Source organism: Astatotilapia calliptera, chromosome 15 (assembly GCF_900246225.1).
Source record: "Astatotilapia calliptera chromosome 15, fAstCal1.2, whole genome shotgun sequence".
Taxonomy (NCBI): domain Eukaryota; kingdom Metazoa; phylum Chordata; class Actinopteri; order Cichliformes; family Cichlidae; genus Astatotilapia; species Astatotilapia calliptera.
The window spans coordinates 11,976,454-12,003,875 of NC_039316.1; the positions used below are offsets into that span (position 1 = coordinate 11,976,454).

The 27,422-nt window shown below is 39.9% G+C and overlaps 4 protein-coding genes across 5 annotated transcripts in view; 3 read left to right on the forward strand and 1 right to left on the reverse strand.

The window, feature by feature from the left end:
• Positions 1 to 3,155, forward strand: part of LOC113037171 (rho-associated protein kinase 2-like) — a 41,589-nt gene extending 38,434 nt beyond the window's left edge. The window contains exon 35 of the mRNA XM_026193933.1: positions 1,377 to 3,155. Coding sequence (XP_026049718.1) covers positions 1,377 to 1,390 — 14 coding nt within the window. The 3' untranslated portion in view covers positions 1,391 to 3,155. The remainder of the gene's footprint in view (positions 1 to 1,376) is intronic.
• A 1,770-nt stretch (positions 3,156 to 4,925) lies between these two features.
• LOC113006938 (leucine-rich alpha-2-glycoprotein-like) lies at positions 4,926 to 6,284 on the forward strand. Its single transcript, XM_026143204.1, has 2 exons — positions 4,926 to 5,019; positions 5,169 to 6,284. Exons 1-2 carry the CDS (start codon positions 4,941 to 4,943, stop codon positions 6,167 to 6,169), a joined length of 1,080 nt encoding a protein of 359 aa, XP_025998989.1. The 5' UTR covers positions 4,926 to 4,940; the 3' UTR covers positions 6,170 to 6,284.
• Positions 6,285 to 6,930: 646 nt separating this feature from the next.
• Positions 6,931 to 9,484, forward strand: LOC113006939 (leucine-rich alpha-2-glycoprotein-like). Its single transcript, XM_026143205.1, has 2 exons — positions 6,931 to 7,007; positions 7,083 to 9,484. Exon 2 carries the CDS (start codon positions 7,100 to 7,102, stop codon positions 8,102 to 8,104), a length of 1,005 nt encoding a protein of 334 aa, XP_025998990.1. The 5' UTR covers positions 6,931 to 7,007; positions 7,083 to 7,099; the 3' UTR covers positions 8,105 to 9,484.
• A 1,434-nt stretch (positions 9,485 to 10,918) lies between these two features.
• LOC113007110 (potassium voltage-gated channel subfamily F member 1-like) lies at positions 10,919 to 24,557 on the reverse strand. Of its 2 annotated transcripts, XR_003269853.1 has the most exons (2): positions 22,052 to 24,557; positions 10,919 to 11,161 (listed from the first exon to the last, which is right to left on the reverse strand). XR_003269853.1 is itself a non-coding variant. In XM_026143520.1 (1 exon), the coding sequence occupies exon 1, from the start codon at positions 24,112 to 24,114 to the stop codon at positions 22,618 to 22,620; it is 1,497 nt and encodes a 498-aa protein (XP_025999305.1). In that variant the 5' UTR covers positions 24,115 to 24,557; the 3' UTR covers positions 21,850 to 22,617. The 2 variants fall into 2 exon arrangements, 1 of the variants encoding a protein (XP_025999305.1); XM_026143520.1 differs by lacking the exon at positions 10,919 to 11,161 and having other exon boundaries at positions 21,850 to 24,557.
• Positions 24,558 to 27,422: the final 2,865 nt, after the last annotated feature.

Consider the following 27,422-nt stretch of genomic DNA (forward strand, 5'->3'; position numbering starts at 1 on the left):
GATGATACAGCAGAGGATTGGGAGAATGTCATGTGGTCAGATGAAACCAAAGTAGAACTTTTTGGTATAAACTCAACTCGTCGTGTTTGGAGGAAGAAGAATACTGAGTTGCATCCCAAGAACACCATACCTACTGTGAAGCATGGGGGTGGAAACATCATGCTATGGGGCTGTTTTTCTGCCAAGGGGACAGGACAACTGATCCGTGTTAAGGACAGAATGAATGGGGCCATGTATCGTGAGATTTTGAGCCAAAACCTCCTTCCATCAGTGAGAACTTTGAAGATGAAACGAGGCTGGGTCTTCCAACATGACAATGATCCAAAACACACCGCCCGGGCAACAAAGGAGTGGCTCCGTAAGAAGCATTTGAAAGTCCTGGAGTGGCCTAGCCAGTCTCCAGACCTCAACCCCATAGAAAATCTGTGGCGGGAGTTGAAAGTCCGTGTTGCTCGGCGACAGCCCCAAAACATCACTGCTCTCGAGAAGATCTGCATGGAGGAATGGGCCAAAATACCAGCTACTGTGTGTGCAAACCTGGTAAAGACCTATAGTAAACGTTTGACCTCTGTTATTGCCAACAAAGGTTATGTTACAAAGTATTGAGTTGTATTTTTGTTATTGACCAAATACTTATTTTCCACCCTGATTTACGAATAAATTCTTTACAAATCCTACCATGTGGATTCATGGATTTTTTTTTTCACATTCTGTCTCTCACAGTTGAAGTGTACCTCTGGTGCAAATTACTGACCTCTGTCATCATTTTAGGTGGGGGAACTTGCACAATCGGTGGCTGACTAAATACTTTTTTGCCCCACTGTATATGCCTTTCGAGATCATGGCTGCACAATATTGATTTTTAGCTTTGTCCCTTGCGCACAGACTTTTCTCTGGATTTTCAGAATCCTTTGATAATATTATGTAATACAGAAGATGACATATTCAAAGTCTTACGCCATTGTCCTGAAATTATTCCATATTTTGTGAGTGGATTATTTTGCATCTCTGCCCATTTTTACTTCTGAGAAATGCCTGTCTAAGGTGCTCATTTTATGTTAATTGTTACCAGCTAATCTAATTAGTTGTAAAATGTTCCTTTCTTTTACTTTTCCAGCCCTTTGTTGCAATGTTACATCAAAGTGAACTAATATTTTTTCATGTTAAGCATTTGATATCTTTTCTCTGTCCTTTTGGGAATAAAATAGGACTTTATGAGATTTGCCAATCCTTCCATTCTGTTTTTATTTAGATCATACAGAATCCCAACTTTTGAGGAATTGGTCTTCACACATTTAGCTAGCAAATGTAGGTGTGGATTTTGTGTAAGCAACCTGGGATTTCTCATTTCCTTTCTTGTGTTTTTCTCTTCACAGTGAACCCTGGATAATATTTCCATTCACATGCAGTAATGGAAGCAGTGTCTATGTGTGTTGTTGCGAGTGACAAAATCCAAATACTAATGTGGACAGGAAACTGGTGTCATGACAACTGGGATTTCATTCGAGGAAAGTGCATGCTGTATCCTTCGTGATTAATTCTAATTTGCTTCTTGATCATTGTCATAGGCGTGTGTGTAAACATTTGTGTACACATTAAAAGATCTCTCTTTGTATCATACCACACAAAGTGTTGCTGTATATTGCTGTATAAATCAGCACCACATCATCCAGTATATATGGTTGTTCTGTAGATTTATAAATACAGTTTTAAGTGGAAGGCTTTACGTTTTCATGAGCCTTTAATTACAACTGTTATAACACATGCCAGAATAATCTGAACGATACAGAAACAATGGTTTTATTCCCATTTGTGATAATTATTGATTGTCCATATACAGTATGTTTAAAATCTCAAGGTGATGCATTAAAAGAAACCCTTTAATAACAATAATATAATACATTAACCGCATTTCAATGAGTAGCTCTGTTGATTTATGTTGTTCATTGATGTCCGTCATTAAAAACTATTCAGACTTACTTTGATATAGAAAGTGCGTCAGAAACAGTAGTGATGTACAGATGCTATCTTGACCAGGTCTTTAAAAGTAAATCAATCAATTTGAAAGAAAAAGGATTAAAAACAATAAGGTTTAGTATTTGGTAGTATTAGTACTTTTTTTCTTAAACTGCCGAACAGCACTAAAAAAATAGTTGTTATAGTTGCACTGAAGCCATCTTTCCGTCAGCAGTATCACATCTGACTACAGCGTATTTTAAGAGACCATTTGAACTATACCAGAATAGGTCCGTCTTTATCTCACAAGTGCATGTGGAGTGAGTGGGCTCCACTGGAATAAATCTTTTAGAACAGCCTAAAGCCAACTGGCACTCATCATACATAATGTAATAGTTCATCATGTTGCCCAGATGCTAAAATCATTTTTCGTACTTGCAGGTCTAATCCATTCTGTCTATCAGCTGTGTGACTGTTCCGGTTAAATTGCAAATGAATGAACCCTGCTGTACAGGCCACTGATGTCTCAGGTGACATGTAGCCTCCTCCTGGTGTTTTTCTTCTTTTTCTCGTCAGTACGCAGTTAGTCTTTTAATTTTATTTCCAGTTTTTAAAAAAAAAGAAGAATTCTTTTTGCCTAAAGCATTATGTAAAGTACTTGAGTTATTTATCCTACTTCACATTTCTCCTCCACTTTTTGAGATAGAATTTCTTTTTTGTATTTTTTATGTTTTAACAGCTTTTTTAGAGACTCTAATTACCTTATGAATTAAGGGGTTTTTCTAATTGATTCATTTACTTTTGTGATTTTTGTGTGTTTTTGAATTATGGGTGTAAAAAACACAAGTAAGCTTGCAATAGTCAATCAACTGCCAGGAGCACAGCATTCCTGGCTTTGACCTGACTTTGCTTTTTACTGCCTCTGCTCTTCCCTGTATATCTGCTTTATGAGGCTGGATTGTCAAGTGGACTGTTTTTCACACTCTAGCATTTATATAGATTTTTACACAAAACAACATTATTTCAAAATGTGACACTCCGAATTTGGCAACCTTACAAACTCTGGTAAACTCCAACCAAGTTATGCAGTACAGCGTCTGTAAATGCACAAGCAGGTGGGCTACAGCAGCAGCCTACATCAGGCGCCACACCTACAAACAGAAAACTGAGGTTGCAAATTAAACAAAACGTTGGAAAAATGTTCCCTGGTCTGATGAGTCTTTCTTTTCTAACATTTGGACAGAAGGGTCATAATTTGGAAGAATAGATTCATCCTGCTTTGTAGCAACACTTCAGACTGGTGATGGCGGTGTAATGGTGTGGAGGATATTTCTTTAGCGCCAACTGAGCTGTTAGAATGTAGCGGCTGGGTTCAAATAGGAGACTTGAGGCAGAGATGAGGTGCAGACCAACTACAGGTTTATTCACCAACATTAAAATACCAAACCATAACATGGCATAAAACAATGTAGCCCAGTGGTGAGACACGGTGCCAGCAACAGCCTCTGATGTAACTGACAGACCTTTACAGACTGCTGCTAATTGGCCCTCAAGCCATACCATTATCTGGTGTTACGTAGTAAACATCTTATCGAATAACCCTTATTAATGCCAACCAATACTATAGATATAATTACAATACGTAATTAACTAATATGGCTATTCAACACCCACTTATATCACATGGTGCCACTGGGAATTATTAAAAAGGCACTCGGGATGCCTGGGGACTCTTTTGGCTTTTGGCCTTTTGGCAATATCAAGAGAAAATGGACGTAAGACTATCCTGTCATCACAATATTAACTTGGGGTATACGTTGTCTCTCCTACTAAATAGGTTACACATCAGGTAAGTGTTAAAGTAATGTTTTCCACCAACTTAACCACAACTTAACTTTCCATACTAATTGAAATATATCACTTCTACTTTCCAACACCATTAAACTCATTGCCGACCTCATTGGTTTAGTCCAATCATCTTTCTTCCTGCCTTCTTCAGGACAGTCAACCTCAACTTCGCATACTTTATATCTCACTGCTCCTTTGTCGTTCTCCCTGCATACACTTCTGCAACCCACCTCCTCCCAATGTCCGCCTCTCCCATGTTACTCGAGCTCCATCCAAGCCTCCATCTTTATTTCCACCACCAGCGTCTCGAGGGTTCCTGCCCTCAGTCCTATCACAGCTGGCATTCTATTCAGCTAATCGCTAAATAGCTTAATTGAATTCTGTTGATCAATTAATCATGTTCAATTCCTTTTAATGAGCTCTCACTGTTGAACAGTTCAATATACTGAAATGGTCATTAGATCTCACCTCTGGGAAAACATTAATTGCTCCACTGTTGCTCCTGGCATCTGTATGTTTCCATGTTTTAACATAATAATTAATAGCAGGCTGTTAAATGAAAAGAGGCTGTGCAATTTAAACAGTGACGTATGCAAAATAATTTAATTTCAATGTTAGGTGTGATGTGCCCCTTAACTGGACAAACTATTTGAACTGTTAGGCCTGAGTCGGCTGACTTTATACTGTTTGCATGACATATTTTTTCCCTCCTGCTGATCAAACATTCTGTGTTGCTGATAAATATTGTTCCAAGAAAAATAAATCAACCAAATTTGGGAATGCTTATTTTTACCCTTTCACAAGCTCCCTCTTTCCTTCCTTCCTTGCCTACCCCATCCCCTTTCCACTGTTTAAAAGAAAATCTAAAGTACAAATATCTTTTGTAGTTTCATTTTTTACCCAATAGTAACCAATTAGCCAACAATGTATTTTTATTTTCTGACATTAACTAATAGACTTCAGCAATCTATTTCAGGAGTTTTTAGTAGAACTATAGTATTTTATTCTTGTACTTTCCCGTGAGGTATGAGCTGCTCACTCTGTTGTAACTGCCTGTCCTTGACAAATGACTGTGCAGTGACTGGTCCGTGTTTACACAATAAGTAATGATTAGGTTGGGAGATTCGTCTCCACAAATGAGTAATTTGGAAGTGAGCAGTGATAAATCTGATATAAGCAGCAGTCTGCAGATGGACACACATTCAATTGCAGCAGGTATTTTTTGTTGTTTTTTTCACTGTGTCTGATTGCCATGTGCATAAACTGATTTGAAGATTTGTTACTTGTAGCATTGTTTTGTAGCAAATGCAGATGTAATAATTTCCTTGTATTTAACTCTCACTTCTACTCGTCTTCTTTTCTAGATATGAAGTCCTGGTATGTTCTTGCTTTTCTGTGGTTGTCATGTTTCTGCCACAGAGCTCTTTCCTGCCCAGCTCTCTGCACCTGTTATCCCAGAAGAAATGAGGTGGTCTGTAATGAGCTTCCCCTGACAGAGTTCCCCTCTGACGGTCTCCCGGAGAACACCACCCTGCTGACTATCCAATTCACAAACATCACCTCCATATCTGAGGCCCATCTAAATGCCATACCCAAGTTGCAAGGGCTCCATCTGTACAACAATCACCTTCACAGCCTTCCCTCTCATCTCCTCAGGGGCGTTCCTCACCTCAACACTTTGGATCTCACCGGAAACAGGCTAAACAATCTGCCTGCAGATGTCTTCAGCCACGCCCCACTACAGAGCTTGGTGCTGAAGAATAACCTTATTAGAAAAGCTGATGCAGAGTGGCTTTCTTATAACAGTAGCCTGACCTGGTTGGATTTATCTGGAAATGAATTAACAGAGATCCCAACTAATCTGCTTCTGAAGCTGCCCCACCTGGAGAACCTTGACTTCTCAAACAACCGTCTGGATAAGATACCAGCAAATTCTCTGAGTCAACTGAGCAAACTTGAGAGGCTAAGCCTGCAGAACAACAAGCTCGACACGCTGAATGGATCTGCATTTCAGAGCCTGCATAGCCTCACACATCTCTTCCTCACTCAGAATAAACTCAACAAGCTGCCCAAAAACCTGTTCCAGGGACTCACTCAGCTCAGACACCTGAGTCTGGATGAAAACCAGCTGAGCCATATTCCTCCAGGTTTGCTGGATGAACTTCACTTGCTGGGAGAGGATGGCCTCGACTTGACAGTCAACCCTTGGCTCTGTGATGGGAAGGCAGAGTATCTATGGAGGTGGCTTCACGAGAACAAGAAGAAGGCTTTCTTGCCAGACTCCATCACATGCGCTGGACCTCAGCCTCTAGCAGGTCGTTCAATAATATCACTAACAGCAAATGAACTAAACCTTCAGTCTTAATATTACTCCTGCTGGTCTTTATCTAACATGAAAAGAAATCCAGTTCGGCCTGTCGGATTTGAATCACTAAAACATGATAACTATGTGACTATAAATAAATCTGATATAAATAAGACTATTGTCTTGTTTTTTATTTCATTAAATTTAAGTGTGTTCATGTTACATTGTTTTCTTGTTTAGATTTAAATGAGAAAGTCTGCAGTATTATCATGGATTTTATGTTGGCATTTAGCTTAGCTTCACACAAAGGAAAATAATCCACCCACCAGAACATCTAGAGATCTCTAAAACCTCCTGTTTTGTTTGTTTGTTTGTTATTTTTATTCAAACAATGAATGACATTTGTAGGCAGCTTTTTGGCCAAAACCAGGCCAACCATTTCACCCGTTTTCAACCTTTCTGCTAAACTATAGTATTATAACCTGCTATTCTCGGGAATAGTATCCCTCTATTCATTAAACTGCTAACATTAACAGGCTGAGTTCTGAATCTCAAGCACCAACATATGGTTGTGAACTTGAGGGATAAAAATGAAGCCTAATGCCTATTTTTGTTATTTGTTTTCTTTTTGCACAAGTTAATTAATAATGTATCACACATGTACCCTTGCACATTGTGTTCTTGAAAAACTGAAAAAAAAAAATATTGATTTATGTGTGGTAACATCAACTTACTTTTAGAAAGTACAGAAAACAGTAACCACTCACTTTGTTTGCTTGGTTTTGTTTGCCTATTGCAACATTTTATCCTGACTCATTGCTGGAATCAAATATCCTCAGAGTTGTGTAAAATCAAGTCAGCGATCAAAACCTGAAGGAATTTCAGCTGTGCTTTTCAGGTAACAACACATTTATAATCACATTGTCACCGTTTTATTACCTGTTGATCTTTTACGCTATTGTTTTCTTCTCAGTGTATTTTTTCTTAAAGATGAACCTGTGGCTGCTTCTTACTCTCACTGCTCTGGCTGAATATGCTTACCAAACGAGAGGCACCCACTCGTGCCCAGATCTGTGCACTTGCTCCTTTCTACCTTCGAGTGCAGAGGTGGTGTGCCGCCAAAGCTCCCTCACATATTTTCCTGCAGATGGTTTATATCCCAACATCACACGATTGTCCATCCAGTCCAGAAACCTCAGCTTCATTACAGCCAGACATCTGAGTTTTGTGCCTCTTTTAAACCACCTCCAGCTGTATCACACTAATCTTTCAAGCCTTCCTTCAGACCTACTGGGTGCCATTCCTCACCTGAGTACGTTGGATCTCACAGGTAATCAGCTGATTCATCTGCCCCCCAAAGTCTTCGTCCATTCCTTGCTCCATAGTCTGGTGCTGAAGAATAATTTAATTGAAAAAGCTCATGGAGAGTGGTTTTCCGACAACAGCAGTCTCACCTGGCTGGATTTGTCTGGGAACCGTTTAACAAGCATTACAGCTGCTCTGCTTCAGAAGCTGCCTCATCTGGAAAATCTCGACCTAAGTCATAACCATCTGCAAGAGCTACAGCCCGACACACTAGCAAACCTACATCACCTCGAGACACTAAACCTCGCTGGGAACAAATTAATTTCCCTGAAGCCTTCAACGTTTAGTCACAACGTGAAACTCTCACAGCTGTTTCTGCAGGAGAATCAGCTCCGAGAGCTGCCAGTGACGCTCCTCCAGGGTCTGCAACACCTTGAACTTCTGCTGCTTAATCAGAATCGGCTACGGTATCTCCCCTCAGGTCTGCTGGATGACAGAAAATCCTCTTTTCAGATGACCGTAACAGGGAACCCCTGGCAGTGTGATGCCAACCTGGAGTATCTGTGGAAGTGGCTCACTAACCATCCTCAAAATGTCTTCTTTCTAGATGAGGTGGTCTGTGACGGCCCTGAAGCTCTGAAACATAAACAAGTTGTTTCTTTAACTGACAGTCAGCTTGATCCTAAATGACAGAGACTCACAATTAATGATGTGACTGTGAAACAGATGTTTTGCATTATTACTGCACATATAACCAGCCTGTTTCTTGTGAGCTGTCATTTATTCCCCCTTTGTTTAGATATTGTCCAGCCCACCGGGTGGCGTAAGATACTCAATCAATTTTCAGCCCAGAGGGCTGAATAGGCAGTATGGCTCATTTACTCAGTATATCCCAGCCAAAAACATGTTAAACCAAATGCATTCACTAATACATTCTCACTGAATTGATTTTCTTTCAGGCTTGTTTTCTGTAAGATTTATAATCGCAGATTGAGATTAAGTAACCCAGGTTTAAAAATGCTCTCACTTCCATAAGGGATCAAACATATTTTCATGAATAATCAATTTATAGTCCAGAGATTAGGACCAGAAATGGACGTCCTTGATAGAAGAGAAGAGACGAGCTCTTGTGAGATTCTCATGGTGCACGCTTGCACCAACAGCTCTGTCTCGCTTGTTTGTTGTGTTGCAGATTGCAGCATTGTTTCAGTTGTGCCCTTTTGTGTTTAATGATGTTGAGCATGTGGGAGTGAGTGGGCAGTGCAATGGCTCAGTCTTGCAGCTGACCTCTTCTGGATGTGTTTAAATATCTCCCTTTTTCTTTCTTTAGGTTTCTTTTTTCTCTCTCTTTCTTTCATATTGTGTATGGGTATATATCTTCTGCATGCCCACACACCCCCATACTCACGCCTTGATCACAGTGAGTGCACTGGACTATAATTTATTACTTTTATAGCATATAAAACATTGGAGCCTCTTGAGGCTGTTACTTATGAAAATTAAACCTTGTTCATAAAAGTTCCCCAGAGAGTTGAAGAAGAACTCAAATGGATTCATGTATGTCTTCCATTCCACCTCTTTGAATTGTACCCTGAAGGTTAAAGGTTGAGGAAGTGGGCTCAGTGGTTCAAATCCTAATTCCCTCTAATGAAAATTCACTCAGGTTGTGAGCAGATGCATTCAACTCGACCTTAACAACGTCCCTTTCTGTTTGTCTTTAATCTGCTTGTGCTTCTACAACCCACAGGCTCTGAGGTTTGGAAGTGTGTGGTAGTGGTGGGCATTACTTTGCAAGGAAAAATGAGGATGAAACTTTTCTAAGTGCTGATGAGCACAGAGGAATGGAGTCTGTCTAACTGTCTGCTAATGAAGAACACTAAAGTCTAATAGATCATATGTGAGGCTTGGAGACAAGAAAATTACTGTAGCCTTTCTGACTTTGTTCTGCAATAATGGAGATGTGATTTTCTTTGATTGCTGCTAATTAGCACATGTTAGAACACATTACTTGGGATGAAATGTGCCAAATTTAAAATAACATATTTTTTTATTTTTCACTATATTAGAGTTGCGGTCATTTCAGTGTGTTTTTTTTTTTTAATCGGCAACAATAGTCTTGATTTCTTTTCTTCAGGATGTATCAATGAACTAGAACAGCTTGTTGAGACTCACATTTTATTCTGAATTGAGCAAAGAAGAAATACCTTGATTTTCAAAGGAAGTTGTTTTTTGACTATGTACAACTGATTTTTCGCATTAAATTGACAGAATAATCTGCTGATCTTTTGTCCTCATTTCCATTTTCTTACTTTTTGTCCCTCTACAAGGACTCGAGGAAACCCACCTATGATTAGTTAAGTAGCCTAACATGCATGTGTTAGGACTGTGGATGGGATTCAGAGCACTCTGAGAAACCCCATCATTTATATTAAATGGCTTCAGCTCTACCTCTGTAATACATATCCAGTAAAAATGCCATAATATTGTACGCTGATATATAGATACAAATGCTGTCAAAGTACATTTTGCTGATAAAAGTACACTAAAAAGATTTAAGTGTACAAAGTTGTATTACTACTAAGCAAATTTGACTTGTAAATGATATGTTGATGTATTTCTGGCATGTTAACCAAAAAGGTTACATCACACATGCAGCAGTCATTCATTTAGAAATGTGTTTTTAATGCAAATGTAAACTCTTTTTGCTGTGGTTTTGATCCCCACCATTCAGCCTACTCAGTATCTTCTACTGTCTGCTCTTTGGTCATGAGCAGGAAATGAATAATTGGTTTTCAGAGCCTTTTCTCAAAAGGGAGACAATGCTGTTGGACTGATATTGAATCTTCGACTGGAAAACCACGACAATGAGCCGAGTGACGCTTCAAAATTTGAGCCGAAGTAAAACAGAAGGTTAATAGTCTGCAGTGAGTTAGCATATTCTACTGTTCTAGTGATGGATGGATATTCTTCAGACTTTAGAGAAACCAAAGTCATTATTAGTTCTGCATGTGAGTCAGATTGGGGAGGTTTTCAGCATCAGAGAAAGAGTTTTATGATCTCTGAGTTTGAAAAGTGTCGAAACAGATTAGAAAAAGGCTTGCATGTGACTCAGATGTGCCAAAGCTGCACTGCCATGACTTTGACGTCATTGTTTTGCAACTGTCAGTAAAACATGCCAGCACTGATAAAATGAACTGATATGTTTGTACGAGTGTGATTCAGATGGGTTGGTAAGCTTTGAACCAGTTCTTGATTCTGATCCTCGTTCACAACAGAAAAAAAGTTCTCCCTTAGTCTCACGCTTTTTCTTTTTTTAGTAACTGCTGCTCAAAACATTGAGGTATAATCAAGCGTACCATTATTTTATGCAGGGCACAAACTTAAGCTCAACCACAATCCCAGCAGATCATCTCAGGCCACATCAGCTAATGACCTAACTGAAACCCTTTTATGCATCCTATTGGACAATCTCAGTTTATGACTACAATTCAGGCAGCTTTGGCCTGCCTACATTTAGACCACCAATCCACTTTGCAACCCACCTTCTCTGATCTGTCCGACTCGATCAGTGTTTGTTCTTATCGCCTGATCTTCGCTGTGCTTGGAGCTCGCTGCTACTCCTCCTGCCTCTGGCTCTGGGGTTGTTTTTGTTTTTTACCTGTACTGATGTTGTTCACCTTTATTCCTCGGCTTTGATATTTCGTAGGTCTTACTCACCTTTTTATGCCGAGTGCGTTTGAGCTCGGGCTGTAATAAGAGAAAAGGTTGTTAGACTCATTAAAAGCTTTCCTCAAGGTGGGTGAGAGAAGTCACGCTGTGGCTGCCTTCAGGAGCTCGAGGCCATTACCGTGCAAGCACTTAACAAAAGTAACACACTCCCACTAAACCCTTTATCAACCTTCCCACGTTTTTGCCAGTGATTGAGGGCACTTTTGTTTATCCGTCAAACCCATGCATGTTTAGGATCAGCATGTATTCCTTCAGCACATTTGATCAATAATCCCAGAAGCAGTTAAAGGTGATGGATTTGGGGGAAAATAATTAAAAATGCTTTGTTTATCATAATCAAATATGTGGATTTTATTCTTGTTATTTTCCTGCTCATATATCACCTCACTACTTGACAACATAAACATGGCGAAAGAAATGTGATGTAGTATTTGTGCATTATCCCATTATTGGCAAAGAGAACTGAGGTTGCTTCGCCTACTGTATGATTGGTTGTTGTAAATGGCCTCCCATGCTCTCTGGGGAATTTCGCTGTTAAGAGGCTCTGCCTAGATGGATGCCACGTTTAACACTGTGCCACAAATCACCGCTGTTTTACTGCAGGAACAAAGATTGTGTGAGGTTACCTCAATATCCCCAGACATAGGAAAACAACGAAAAACAGCATCCATCAAAATCTCAGTAAAAATGCAGACATAGGTGGAGGAAATCTGTGATTGTGGCACCAAAATATGAAGAGAATTTCACCACAATCGATGAAGAACATAAAGCTGCACTCATGATGGCTGTTTAAGAGGGAAGACATCCTTTTAGTATCTAGATATGGCCAAGTAAGGCCATTAAAACATCTGTGGGTAAAGATTTGGTATGCTTTATACTTGTCAATTTAACTTGGGGAAGAGGAAGTCAGGTTTATGTTATTCCAAAGCTACCGTGCCAAAAAAAAAAAAAGTGTGTAATCTTTCCTTGACAAGCTCATTCACACCATTAAAACAGACAGATTAATTCCTCCTTTCCCTTCAGGCTGTACAAACTGCAGGATCAGAAGCTGATTTAACATCTTTCATCTCAATATCTTGTCACAGCTACTCCTGCCATGTCTCGTTCTATAATTTTTTTGTCTTTCCAAATTGATTTCTTGATTACAGTTCATGTGTAATCACCCACCGTGACACATGCAGAGGACAAACAGAGAGTCCTCAGAGAGTTTAATTACCTCCGAGCGCAAAGCCAAGGACTCGGCATTTCATCACGGTCTGACATCTAAATCTCCTTGAGGACCCCTCGCATCCTCTGCCATAAGTTTTCATGTCTGCTCGCTGATGTTCTTTCACTGAGCTCACATGGATTATCATCTGGCACCATCTGTCCTGGGGGGCTTTATGCAGTGCTTATAACAGACCTTTCACCTGTTGTTGGGGCGCTTGCAGTGGAGTCACACAGAGCTGCCAGCAGCCACTGAAACTTGTTCAGAGCAGTTAGAAACGAGGTTAAGACCACTGAGGAATCATGTGTCATTGACAGGCTCTGAGATTAGCTTAAGTCAACTGTTTCTAAGTTTAAAAAATAAAACTAATAAGGAAAGAGATCATTTGTCACATATAAGAGAGCTTCTGAATAGATCTCTGTTTTTTAATCTTTTTTTCTTTAAGGAAACTGACTGTGCATGATTGCGGAGGATTAGCCAGGAGCTGAAATCGCTCTATTAAGGCTCGCTTTCTCCTGGCTCAACACATAAATCTTCAACTTTTGGGAAATGTGCTCCTTAGTTTTTCTCAAAGTTAATGTAGATGAGAAGATCCCACTCCCCCACAAAAACTGACTAAATCAGACAGCCAAAGTTTAAAAACAGGGATTTGACGTTTTATGGAGGCTTATGTGTTCCTGTGCAGTTTACAGTTTATCTATATTTAAAGTAAGATGGGCTCAATGTTCTAATCTATAAAACTTTGGGTTTGTCATGGACGATTTTTATGTAGGAATAATAAAATTTTTCATAAAATGGATTTTGCCTCCAATGCTGTGAATGTTCTTTATTCAAACCACATTTCTTTTTATTTTCTAAAATAGGAAAATGGTACAGGGATTTATTGAAACATATTTGCTATGGTCGCCTTTGTGCTTCAACACTCTTTGAACTCTCCTAGGGAAGCTTTCTTGTCATTTCTTTAAGTAGTCTTCAGGAAAAGATCTCCAGGTTTCTTGAAGGACATTGAAAGCTCTTCTTTGGATGCTGGCTGCCTTTTTTTTCTCCATCAAGATGATCCAACACTGCTTCGATAATGTTGAAGCCTGGGCTCTAAGGAGGCCAATCCATTGTGTGTATTTCTATCCAGGTATGCTTTTACTGCATTGGCATGCTGAAAAATCAACCTGATGCCAATCAGATGCCTTCCAGATGGTATTGCATCCTGGATCAAAATCTGACCATACTGCTCTGTGTTTATAATTCAGTCAATTTTGTAAAGCTCTCCAACACCACTGGCTGAAATGCAATGCAAACCATGACAGAGCCTCAAAGAGCCTTTACAGATGGCTGTAGACACTCACTGTTGTACCTCTCTCCTGACCTACCAAATGCTGGCAATGATTTGAATCAAATATTTACCATTTGGACTGATCCCTACATAAGATCTGCTGCCCCTGTTTCTCAGGTTTTTCTCCCTGTTCCCCTTTCTTAAAAAATGTCTTCTTGACAGCAACCCTTCCACTGAGACCATTTCTGATGATGCTTCACTGAACAGTAGATTTAATCGGCTGAGTGACCAGATGTATCTCTCAGGTTCCTGTTTCTTAAGGACATATAACTTTAGACACTGATCATCATCTCCTGCAGAAAGTCTTTTTAGTCCCGCCACTTCTTATTTTGTCCTCTACTTGCTTCTTAAAAAAGTTTCTTTAAAAAAGTTTTAAGTACACACTATACACCACGCTGAGATATGCCAAGTTTTCAGCTAAGAGCTCATCTCTCTTGGAGCAAAAATATTCTATGCCTGTCAAGTTTTGTTATTTTTGACATTTTTCATAGATTCAACGAAAGAAATTGGAAGAAATTATAAGTGATGAGTGAAAAAACAGCCAAAGAAAAACTTTTAACAACCTCCAGAGACCCTGGAGAACTGTTGCTCAAGACCGCTTTGAAAAAATTACATAAAAGTCTGAATCCACAGAAGCAAAATCTAAGAAATATAAGTAAAGAAATTAAGCACAACTCAACACTTTTGCAAAGTATTGTATTTGTATAAAACTTTAGCTAATTTCCTCTTGTTAGCCTCCAGGGATAGAAAGCCCAGGCTAGATATTACAATACTGCAAAGCTGTCACACTGAGAAATGGAAACTGCATGACTGAAATCTTTTATGACAGAGACAAATTTCACAACCCAGAGGAGGTATACATCTGATAATGCCCCCACTAAATATTGTTTTTATGACCTGCCACCCTAAATTGATTGTAATTATTGTTGGAACCCACTACAGGACAAGGATGTTCCACTCCATAAAGCTTCATTGTCTCTGGATAAGATAATCAGCACCTGCAACTGTGTCAGTGGGCAGCTCAGATCTATCACTACAGCGCTGGTCTCTTGAGGGCAGTTTCCTTAATGGGATGTCCATACATTCATCAGTAGAGGTGACACAGGACCGCTACAAGATGCCCTTTGTAATCCATTTTTGAAGCGAGAACCATCAGTGAAGGGCATCAGTGAATTGACTAGATGAGCAAAGAAAGAACAACATGTGCCAGAAGGAAGCAGACAGTCATACCTCTTTGTTATACTGACTGTGGTACAAAAGGGAGCCTTTTTTTTTTCTTTTATCTGCTGCTTTTTATAACGTTTTAATTGAATTAATTTGCTTTTTAAAAAAAATCAAGCAGTGGATGGGTTGATTTTTAAACAAACGGGGGCAGCTTTACGAGCTTCGGCTTTGAAAAAGTATTTTGAAGCTGTCCGAGGCCCTGATCAAAGCACTCAGCACCAAAGTAAAGTGTAAAGCTGTGACACAGAACACAGTGCACAGCCACAAAATGACAATTCAAAAACTGTGACACAATGCATAACAAGTCGGTAACAACAAGAATAAATACACCATGATTCTGACTTTAATTTACATATTCATATTTGCTGAATGAATGTTCATTTTACTCTGGGGGACACAGCAGTGTCAGCATGAAAACAGTGGAATATAAAGAGGAGATTATTTTCCTGCCCTCACTGAGGCTGGTTTAAACAAAGCCTTCAGTGGCTGAATGTATGCATTGTTTGTATTGATGTTCTGTATTAAATTTTCAAAGAAATGGCTCAAAGGTTTTCTAGGAGTTAAGATAAGCAAAAAGGCAACTCAGAGGTCTTTACTGAATATTAAACACTGTTCTCAAGCAAGGAGGCAATTAGCCTAGTTTAGTATAAAGGCTAAAACGAGGGGGGTAACTGGCTTTTCACTGGTCACACTTATTAAGCTGGTTAAGTAAATGTTTTAAACCGATGACCTTATATGAAGTCATGTCGATAAATGCCGCAGTCCTGTTTGGCAACCCGCTCTCTGAGTACTAATCCCACCATGTTCTCAAAAGTTTACTAAAGTTTACTACTACAAGTTTTCGTTTTTACCCTTTTATTGATGATGAAAGATCTGAGTTTATTTGGGGCTAAAAGAAGAAAGTAGTTTTTCTAGTACGCTAGTCTCATTTAGGGGCCATAGCATAGTCTGTTTATTGGCGCTATACACTTGGAGTTTCAAATTGAAAAGGCAACTAGATTCCTGTTTGACCACAAATGTTTGGTTTACTGTTTATATTATTGTGTTATAATCAAATTTAATATAATGGGATCATTTTTTACTGATCAGCAGTCCTAGGAACAGCAAAGCAAAGAACCTTTTGTCTTTTCATATATGTATGTATATATATGTGTGATATATATGTGTGTATATGTATATGTATATATATGTGTGTATACATGTATGTATGTATATATATATGCATATATATGTATAACTAAGCTTTGAGATTGCATCCTGCACCAAGACCAAACTCATCTTTACTTTAATATCAAAACATTAAATTCGTTTAATTGCATTTAAGTTTTCTGAAACAGTAACACAGGAAACTAAATGGAGCAATTAACAGCACAGAGTAAACATATTCATCAGCGAGACAAAGTGAGCATCGCAATTGATTTTTAGATTAAGGCTCTGTGCACAGGTTTATCATAAAGCCATTCTTGAATATTAGTATTCCAACACAATAGCTAAAAAAACCAATGAGAGACTATTAAGCTGATATATTGGTTTCATAAATATTTTGTTGTACCCTTTGGTTGAACATACGCTATATAAATCCATTCACCCAGTTTTATGTAGATGCTTATCCAATGGGATCACAGAGGGCTGATCCCAGCTGTTGCATGGTGAAAGGCAGGGTACACGCTGGGCAACAGGCAAGTCCATAACAGGGCTAGCAGAGAGAATTAGTAAACCACACACTCTCATATCCAAACCTCAATGTAAACAGCTAATTTGCAATCAGCTCTTGCCACTGAATGAATCAAATAAGATGTTTTCCTGAAAAGAAACTGATGCAACTTTCCTGAGCCTACATTTTGAAGCAGCAGGGACCACCATAGATGTTTTCAGTGAGTTAAGGTCACAGCAAATTGCCTCCTGGAAATTCAGTGTATTACACTGTGATAGCCTGGAACCACCCACTCTATATTTCACATTAACGGGCACTCCAAAACACCCTCAGTTAACAACCCTGAAAAAAAGCAGGTCATAACTTGCTCACCCGATCTCAAGATACTGAGCTTACACTGAAACTAAGTTAAACTCTTGACATGTGTTCTTTTTTCCCAGCAGCTCTTCCCAGCTGAATGATTGTGTGAAGATTGGTAGACAGACATGTGTGGGAACATGTATCATAGTTTATCTTTCCACTCTCTGAGCATGAATCTTCACTTTCACCGAAAGAAAAGATAAAATGGTAATCAGGTATCACTGCAATCTATGGGGATAGTTATTGCTAATTTCTTTTAAATGAAGGTATTTACATGCCCTATGTATTAGTGCACCCATAGTTATCACTCAGTATTCTCTTGCAGGTGTCTTCAAACAGATTCATAGCATTTGCAAAACCCTCATTCATATCTTTGCAGGAGCTTTGCATCAGACAGCATGTCTCTTAGTCCCTAAGACAAAAAGTAAAAAAACATCAATGAGAACTAGTCTACAGGTGAGTCATTTTTCTCATAATGCTTTTTCTTTTTTTTTTTTTTTGTAGTTCTCTGTAATATACCACCAGCAAAGAGCGGAATTGTTTTCACTGTTTACCACTTTGCACTTTGAAAGGTTTTGGCACATTCAGCTGTGAGGCTACATTTTAAATGATGCAGTGACTGTGCACGGGTTATTTGGCATTCCAAACGAAGGTCTGTTATTCAGAATACTGTACATTTCTTAGCGTTGTTCTTATAAACCCACAGGAACAGATGTTTTGCAAAAGAACATTTTGCAAAAATAAAAGTGGAAAAAAGTGATAAAGGTGCACAAGAGGGAAGGAAAAAAAAGCTATGAAAATAATTTTAGCAGACAGGTTGAGTGGGATCAGTGCATCATCCCATTCTGCTATTTTGTTGAAGGTCAGATTTAATCTATGTAATTATTGTCATGCAATTTTATGCAGCTCTGCCTGAATTGAAGTGCTCCAGGGTACGCCTACGCAGTGTTTTAAACATTCCTGCTGAAAAAAGATGAAAAGGGCACACAATCTTGTGAAATATGTTTTTCCCCCTTTTTCTCAATCTAACATCAGGGAGATTACCTTTTCCCTTTCCTGCAGCTGAAAATATCTTTCAAGCAGCGATAGTGCTCGCAGGGGTGGGCTGTTAAGCCTTAGCACTCCCATTCTTATTCAAATGAAGGCATTTGACCATCTTCTGCAGGATATGAATCTATTCAAATGTATCTCATTTGTACGGTTTCAGGGCCAACATTATCTGCTTTTAGTGTGATCTTGGGTACTATTGCATCAGCAATATGTCTGAAAGTTTAAATGGCATTTGTTTTGTTTATCTTCGTCTATTTTTCTTTTCTCTTATTTTCAGACACACTCCATGAGTGACGTTAGCTTGTCCTCTGAAGCGTACATTTGATGATTTAAGTAAATGGCTCCACCCCAACACCAGCACAACGGCAGCCAACATCCAAAGAAGAGCTTTGAATGTCCTTTAAGAAACCTGAAAAACAGACTTTTGCACAGTACTATATGACCCTGACCCTCCTGGCTTTTCCAAACATGAGGTTTATCTCTGCAGTGGGTGCTTTAGCATCAGAGTTCCACAGCTTCGGCTTCGGATTAACCCGCCTGGAGACGGAGACTCAGTGAATTCATTAAAAAAAACTTTCTCTTATAGCTACACTGTCTTTAAAATGTCATTTTTTGTTGCCACCATTCATTTTTAGTCATGTTTATTCGTTTTATTTACATTTTGTGTTTGCATTTTTTCTAGTAATTTTAACTTCACCTTAATTTTTTGTTGTTTTTTGGACAGTGCTGCCTTGTTTTCTGTTTTATTTTACCTTGTGGAAATCTACACAGTATACCCAGACGGTGAATAAAAGCTTTTCATATTAAAATCACATTTTACAACAACAGCAGAGCAAACAGCTGCTTTGGGACATGTAAAACATAATTTGCTTTAGTTTGTGTTTTATTTGTCTGCACCATTTGTATACAGGATACCTACAGAGACTTCCCTATTTTTAGATGGGGAACGTGTGCATGATCCTTGTTCTAAAGGTCAAAGGAGGGGAGAAATGGGAGAGGCATCAGTGTGTCCATGCTGTCATCAAATTTTTTTGGTGTAACCCAGTACTAGCGTGCCGGTATGCCACAAGTTAACAATCGGGAGTCAGCTGGAGGGGATGCATGAGTTTTAAGAAGCGCTTTGATTTCCTGAAACACATGCAGATATGGCAGGTGGCAGTCAAGCAGTTAATTTGTTAATTTGCTAAATGTTTATTTATAACAAGCAACATGTGATACTAGATATAATAAAATAGTCGGTGATATAAATATTGTATGATATCAAACAAACATAGCGTGCTGCATAGCCTCACTGTGTGCTGCCATAGATGATCCTTTCAAGTCTTTTTTAAGTATGTAGATAAACAGGTTGACCATTTTCCACCAAATGTTGACAGTTTTTTAAACAAAATTGGTTTTCCGTCATACCATCATGTCTCACAAGTTTAAAGGATATAAATATATATTGATTCAATAGTAACAAGCATTATCTGGCTGGATTATAATTGGTACTATGTTGGACAATGGGATAATGAGTACAATGTTGTGCAAATGTTTATCTTTAAAACCCACTGAATGTAGTGGATGACCACCGTGTGGGTGTAACAATTGGCAACTGGCAATCAGATCACAGCAAGCCACTGCAGAGTAGATCACACATGACTGTGGGCATACGGGTGAACAACTATGTTCATGTGTGAGGGCAATTATGTGTGAGCACTTGTAGAACGGGTAGGCGTTATAGAGAGGGGTGGGGTGGGGGGGGGGGGGTGTTTATATATGCCAAAGTCTGTGCTTATACATCTAAATTTGAACATGAGCGTGCGTGTGTGTTTGCGTGTGTGCCGTAATAACATTGTTCCATTACACAATGCATGCCTTTGACATTCCAGTCCCACCTGTCAGCGTGAACAAAGGCCTTTCTCGCAGGCTTTGACATGCGTGAGTCTGCTGCTGGACGGGAGAGATAGCGGCCCTGTGTAGGATGTGTGTGGGAGGACAGCCTGGAGAGTCCTTCCTGACCTTCTCCACGGGCTTCCTTTCAGGTTGACTCGAGCTAAGTGGAAAACACTAGTGAAGATGTAGCCATGCAGAAGGAGTGCCCCCTTTCTCTTCAAACTGACATTTTGTAAGATGTATCAGGTGATTTAGTAATGCAGCAATCACAGCGCTTGAGATTAACATGTTGCTCTTTACTTTAGCTTCCCAACTTTTAACTTAAACCAAGAGAAATTCTACATTGGAGATGAATGTGAAAACTGGGATTCTTTTATAATAACTACATTATGTGACTTATTTGTACTTAATATTTTAACCTTTTAAGTCGCTGACCGTGGCTCAAGAGTTGGGAGTTCGCCTTGTAATCGGAAGGTTGCCGGTTTGAGCCCCGGCTTGGACAGTCTCGGTCGTTGTATCCTTGGGCAAGACACTTCACCCGTTGCCTACTGGTGGTGGTCAGAGGGCCCGGTGGCGCCAGTGTCCGGCAGCCTCGCCTCTGTCAGTGCGCCCCAGGGTGGCTGTGGCTACAATGTAGTTTGCCATCACCAGTGTGTGAATGGGTGGATGACTGGATGTGTAAAGCGCTTTGGGGTCCTTTGGGACTAGTAAAGCGCTATACAAATACAGACCATTTACCATAATACATTTTTTGAGGCTGAAAAGTTAAGTTAAGGCTACAGGAACTATCCAGTGATTCCTAATTAGGGGTGCTCCTACAGTAGCTCCTAAAACTGTAGGCACAATTAATTATGTTGTTAATGTATAAATAGGCATGATTCATTAATTACTGAAGATGCACACAGTCACCTTATAATGCCTAAAACTAAGCTGTTCAAGTTTTATTTTTCCTGCCGTATGATTTACTATAAATCCCTATCAGGTGCAAACAGCTGCTATATATTGAAAAGGATTCTGCTGTGAATTTTAGTTTAGTTACCTTGGAAGGTCATAGACTGACATTCTTGCTCTTACCCATAGACATGGGATTATCTTTCACATCCACTATGCAGACTATGAGCTTTAGTCCTTCATACAGTCTTTTAGTATGGATTAATGATCGCTGTCTGTAAAAGCAGCACAAATTTTGTGTTATGACAATCCAGAGAGACACTAACACATAACCAGCTGAGTTCTCTGCAATCAGGGGTTACTCTATGTATCTAAAGTTGTTCAGGACAGATATAATCAAATATCAAGACAAAATGTATCATAAATTATTCAGATAATAACCCACCTCACAAGAAAATTGCAATAAAAAAAAGTTACCTTATAGAACTTTAGGGGCTTTCAACTGAGAGCAATGACTTAAAAGTTTAAAAGCCACATTAGACATGACATCTGAATGAAACGTGCCAGATTTTAATTATAGCTCCCCTACTGTGCCGCCTAATTTTTCTAAGGACTGGTTTATTTGTGCAGCAAATTTCATGTCACTCAGACTAATGGCGTAGGAGCTGACACCTTTCAAACCGTGAAAATGTAACCTTTAAAAATAGCCCCCATTAGGGCAATTTAAGAGTTCACTCTGGAACATATGAGGCAGTGCGAAAATACACGGTGGTTTCAAGTTTCTTTAAAAATCCATTACCTGCTTTCCAGACAGTTCTATTATTTATTTATTTATTCTTTTTATGTATTTTTCTTCATTGTATTTCCCCGAACGCTGAAAAACGAATGTATAGAGTTATACACGAGCGTTTTTGTTTTGCCTGTTGCTTCTTTCCCTCATCTACAACTCGCTGGTCAAGTTTATTCCTCGGAACCTCTGCAGAGATGGTGACGACTGCTGTAAAAATTTTAACCCATTTACAGGAACATGTCTTGCAGGCAAGGAAGCCTCTGAAGTTCCGATGTCGGCAACACGAGCTTAACGAGAAATTCAGTCCAATGACACAGACGCTGCATTAAAAATTCCTGCACAGTAGACGGGCTTTATGTTTGATGCATTACCTCACAATCATATAGTGTCAGTTACAAAAAAAATTACAATGATGCCATGACGATTACAGGCAGCAGCAAAAATAAACCCACCCCCAGCCTTATGTTGCTTTGTGTCCCCATCATACACCTTTGGTTGCAACACGTTGCAGTGATACAGTCACCTACCTCATTTGAATGTATGGCATGTGGTCTGTATCCAAACACCTTCAGCTTTTCTTCAGCTCTGTTTTGATGTCTATACACTCTCACAAATCAATCCTGGGGTCATTACATTTATCTGTGCTCTTGACTAAAGCTGCTTGTCTGCGTTACTAAAAGCATTTACTGTGATGTATATATTTCTGTACAGAGGACTACGCTACAATGCGGTCTACAGTATAAGTGTGAGGACTATGGGCGTGTTACATAAGATGTCTACATGGGGGAATCGGTGTATTGGCTGTTTGAACAGAACCCCTCAGCCTACAGCGAGTCACTGCGCAAAGGCACAGCTCATCAATTCAATATCTCACACATATGTCTGTTTAACAGGCGCAAATCCTCAATGCATTTAAAGGTCCCTGGAAAGCATTAAAGCCTTCTTCTGTCCACGAGACTATTTACATTCTGCAGTCACGGCGGTGTCATTAAACCAAATTTGTCAAGTTACGTTTGAATAATTCAAAACTGAATAATTAATTTCATGATGTTTCTTCTTTTGCTGACTTTTTAATGTAAGGGGGGTTTCCCTTTCATGAGATAAAATGTTCAGTGGCCTCGGCTGTGCTTTCAAAGCTTGTGTCCATGCTAGGGGTCTGGATGCCCGCCCCTCCCCTGGGATCCTTCAGTAAGGGAATGAACGTATCGCTGTGACCGGAACGCATGTCGTTGTCCCAGGCCCCTGCACCGCAAATATGTTTATGGGAGCCAGATGCAGCCATGAGCTCGCCGCCGGTGCGCAGTGCCATCAGTTCAATCTCATGTTTGGCCGCAGTCTCCAGCACCTGTTGCTTGTTGTAGAACAAGACAAAATTGTTGATGATGGGATGTATAGGCAGGGCTATGGCGATGACCCCACAGAGAAAGCTGATAGCCGCGTTACACCGACCTAAAGTGGTCTTAGGGTAGACATCTCCATACCCCACTGTGGTCATGGTGATCACAGCCCACCAAAAAGACTGTGGGATGCTGGTGAACAAGGTGTCCGGGTGATTCTGCTCCATAGTGTAGCCCAAAGCCGAGAAAAGGAATACCCCCACGCCCATGTACATGAGGAGCAGTCCGAGCTCCTTCAGGCTGCTCTTTAGGGCAGATGTCAGAGTCTGGAGTCCCGAGGAATGGCGAGCCAGCTTGAAAATGCGCGCAATGCGCATTATGCGTAAAGCCTGCACTGCTTGCTGCACATTAGCCAGCTCCATCACTCCCGCGCCGAAGGAGGTCAGAATCAGCACCACATAAAAGGGCATGATCGCCATGAAGTCGATTATATTCATGAAGGACAGTACGAATTTTATTTTATTTGGGGAAGAGATCAGACGCAGGAGGTATTCAATAGTAAACCAGCCAATGCACACGGTCTCGATGACCTCCAGGACCGGATGCTCCGTGAGTTTACCCTCCGAGTCCTCCACCTGCAGGTCGGGGATGGTGCCGACGCACATCACCACGGAGGAGATGAGGATGAAGATGAAAGAAACTATAGCGATTATGTGGGCAGGCAGGGACGATTCTGGCTTTTCCATCAACCGCCAGAGGCATATCTGGAAGCGCTGCCAGCCCCCTGCAGACGGATCGCCTTCTCTGTCGACAAGGATAGTTCTCACTTTCTCGGCTATCTCTGCAAGTTCATCCTCTACCTCTTTCAGGTGGCTTTTGCAACATTCATCCAGAAAATCCGAGTCAATTTTCCAGAACTCCATCTCCTTCATGAAGCAAATTGGACATATGCCTCGTTTCATGTGTATCTCCCCATAATAATACAACTCAATTATGCACTTAAAAGCTTCGGGGTCTCTGTCAAAGTAAAATTCTCCCGTGTCCGGGTCGTAATCGTCACATATTAATGAGATTTCTTCAGAAGATTTGAGTGAACTGTCCACCAGCTCTGCCAGTCGAGTCTCCGGGAAGCGAGTCAACACGTCTCCATACAACACCTGTTTCACTCCGCCGATATTCACCACAATCTCAGTCTCTTCACTGGCCTCAGAACCGTTGCAGTCTGCATACCGCGTCCTCTGGAAGCCCCACATTATTCTGACAAGTCCGCCAGAAAACAGCCAAACTCTTTGAGATTATAACTGAATCCGTTTTCTGACAAAGTTAACGCAAGTCACTAGAAGCTCTGGCGCTGTGCGTAACAACCGACAAACCTTCTAATTTCTGTTCTTTTAGGTTAGAAAAAAGTGTATGCTCAGACACTGAATGCAGCGTGAAGTCTCCTCACTTCCACTCAGCTGTGTTTGGCAGTGATCATTGCGCCTGTGCGCTCTGAGAAAGTTGGCATTGAAGTGCGCCTACTATCAAGCGTGCCATAACCAAAGCAAACCGAGATTTCCAGGCTTAAATTTCACAATAAAACACGTATAGCAGTATGAGACAGGTAAAAGTGGAGCAGGCTGTTTATTTAATGTATAATTTAAAGACACACTCTTTGTTCCCAAAATTGTACGCCAAGTTATGTTCATTATGGGATGCCAATAGTAGCACATGCAAAATTCAATGTATAATTTGTTCAATAATAAATTAGCGCATTATACTAAAAGTTATGGTTTGTTCTAATATTCACTCAGCTTGCTATAGCCCCACCCGACCTATTATCTTGGCATGTTATGCTTTTATTTTTTAAAGTTCGCTGGATGTCTTCCGCTCGCGCAGTGCAGCCAGGCGCAGATCATAAATCTCCAAGGCATGTGATGATTTGTGAAACGGTAGGGTCATAGTCGTACCCCTGGGTTGGGTTGGAGGAGAACAACAACTGGTTAAAGTGGCAGTTAATCAAATCATCCATTTTTCCATCAACAGCGGATGAAATCTTAACCCATCATCCATTTTGAATTCATTATCACGCAGCGCAACAGCTCAGCAAACAGCTAATTATCAAGTACTTAATATGAGGAGTAATCGAGGCTTTTTAAGGAAAAGCAACTGAAAAAAACGTAACTGGCTCCTATAACTGGCTGGAAATTACAATCAGTGGCAGCTTTACTGTAATGCGTTTTTCTTACACTTTTGGCCTATACACATTTTTAATATATTTTCCAGAATATTTATTTTCTGTGTGTTTATTTTATGTATTTCTTGTCTTTTTATAAGTTGAACACCGAGTTCACCTGATCAGACCTCCAGCTCACTGAAGTAACAGCTTGAATGGCTTTCAGCAGCCATTCTGCATGTCTTGTTCTTTGTCTCCACCTACAGACAATATCTTTGAACGACTGCATCTTAAGCTATCTTCGAAACACTTCCCATGTTTGCACTTATCAGTCATTCACACCTATGGTCAATCTAGAATGACCATGCGTAATTTGTGGACTGTGGGAGGAAGAAAAGCCACATAGGAACGATGAGAACTCAATTTTGACCACATTTCCTCTAAATTCTAAAAAAAAAAAAAAAAAAAAAAAATCAAAGAAAGAAAGAAAAAAGAAAAGATGACAAAATATATTGCATTTAAATTTTGACTGCTATAGTTAGGATGTAAATGTCATTTACGTGCAGTCATTACTTCATTTTTTAACTCATGGAAATTTATTGTGATATGAAATGTAGAAATTAAAAATCTTCACATAGGAGTTAAAACTCAGTCTTTAAGGCTGATTAATAGGTCTCAAACACAGACCAGCCACTTCATTAGGTGCATCTTGCAAGTGCCAGGTTGGACTCCTTTTATTCTTCATGGCATGGATTCAACAAGGTGCTGCAAATATTCCTCTGAGATGTTGGACCATATTGATATGATAGCATCGCACAGCTGCTCTAGTTTTATCAGCCGAGTTTCCATTGGATATCCAATTCCACCACATCCCAAACGCGCTCTTTTAAATTGAGATCTGGTGACTGTGGAGGCCATGTGAGTGCAGTGAACTCATTGTCCTGTTCAAGAAACCAGTTTTAGATTATCTGAGTTTTGTGACATGGTGTGTTATCCTGCTGATCAGAAGATGAATACATAGTAGTTTTAATGGACTGGACAGGGTTAACAACAATACTGAGGTATGATGTGATGTGTAAGAGGCTCACTTAGTAGTAAGGGGGTCAAACTGTAAAAAGTATGCACTCCACCTACAGCCTGAACCATTGACACAAAGCAGGATGGATCCATGCTCTCATGTTATTTATGCCAAATTCTGACTCTGCCATCTGAATGTTGCAGCAGAAATCGAAGCTCATCAGGCTCATTTTTCTAATCTTCTGTTGTCCAATTCTGGTGAGCCTGTGCAAACCATAGGCTCAGTTTCCTGTTCTTAGCTGGCAAGAATGGCACCTAGTGTAGCCTTCTGCTGCTATAATACATCTGCTTAATGGTTTAGTGTGAGTTTACAGAGTGGTTGTTTGAGTTACAGTTGCCTTCCTTTCAACTCAAAGTAGTCTGGTCATTCTCATCTGACCTTAACAAGGCATTTTGGCCTAGAGTACTGCTGTTCAGTGGATATTTTCTCCTTTTTGATCAATTCTAAAAATGGGAGGATTGCATTAGGAAGTGCATTTGGTGTAAAATCCATGCCAAATGAAAGCACGTGAATTCATTCCATGTGGGAACCTCTTAGGAAGTAAGGGAGCAGCCAAAGGTACTTTTTTTCATCCTAGAGATGATTGAGCAGGAAAATGCCAATAGACCAGCAATATTGAAATACTCAGACCAGCCTGTCTGGTACCAACAATCATGCCACATTCAAAGTTATTTAAATCACCTTTCTTACAATTTCTGATGCTCAGTTTGAAGGTTATCTCATGTACATGCCTAAATTCATTGAGTTGTTATCATGTAATTGAACGAGGTGTACTTAATGAAGTTGTCAGGGAGTGTATGGATCCGTTTTATGTCTCTTTACACTTTATGATGAGGAAAAGTTACAAAAAAATGTAGTTTAGATTGTTGGCGTTTCACATTAATGCAAAGCATAATAATTACAATTCAATAAACAATGATAGTAATATAGTAACAAATAGATACCATTTATTTTTATTTTAGTATTATTTTATCTGTGTAACTGTCTAAAACTTATTGAGAAGTAAAGTTTATGTATTATTTACACTGAAAAGCATTACTTAGCTTTTAAGTTTGGCTTATCTTTGCATGCCTTTGCATAAGCAAAATCTGTACGATACTGTGTTTAATATGTACAGTCGCATTCCATCTGTTTGTAATGAGTCAGCCTTCTCACGGATCACATCCTCTTGCTGCTGTTACATGTGTTGCTTCCTTTCTCCTCCGGCCGCTCTCTCCCGTCTTCAGTGTACCGGTTCCATTAAAACTACACGGCGCGCGCTGATTGGCTGAGCTCAAGCGTCGGCATCAGCGGACCAATCAGGGTGGGCCACGGTGAGATTTTTCTGT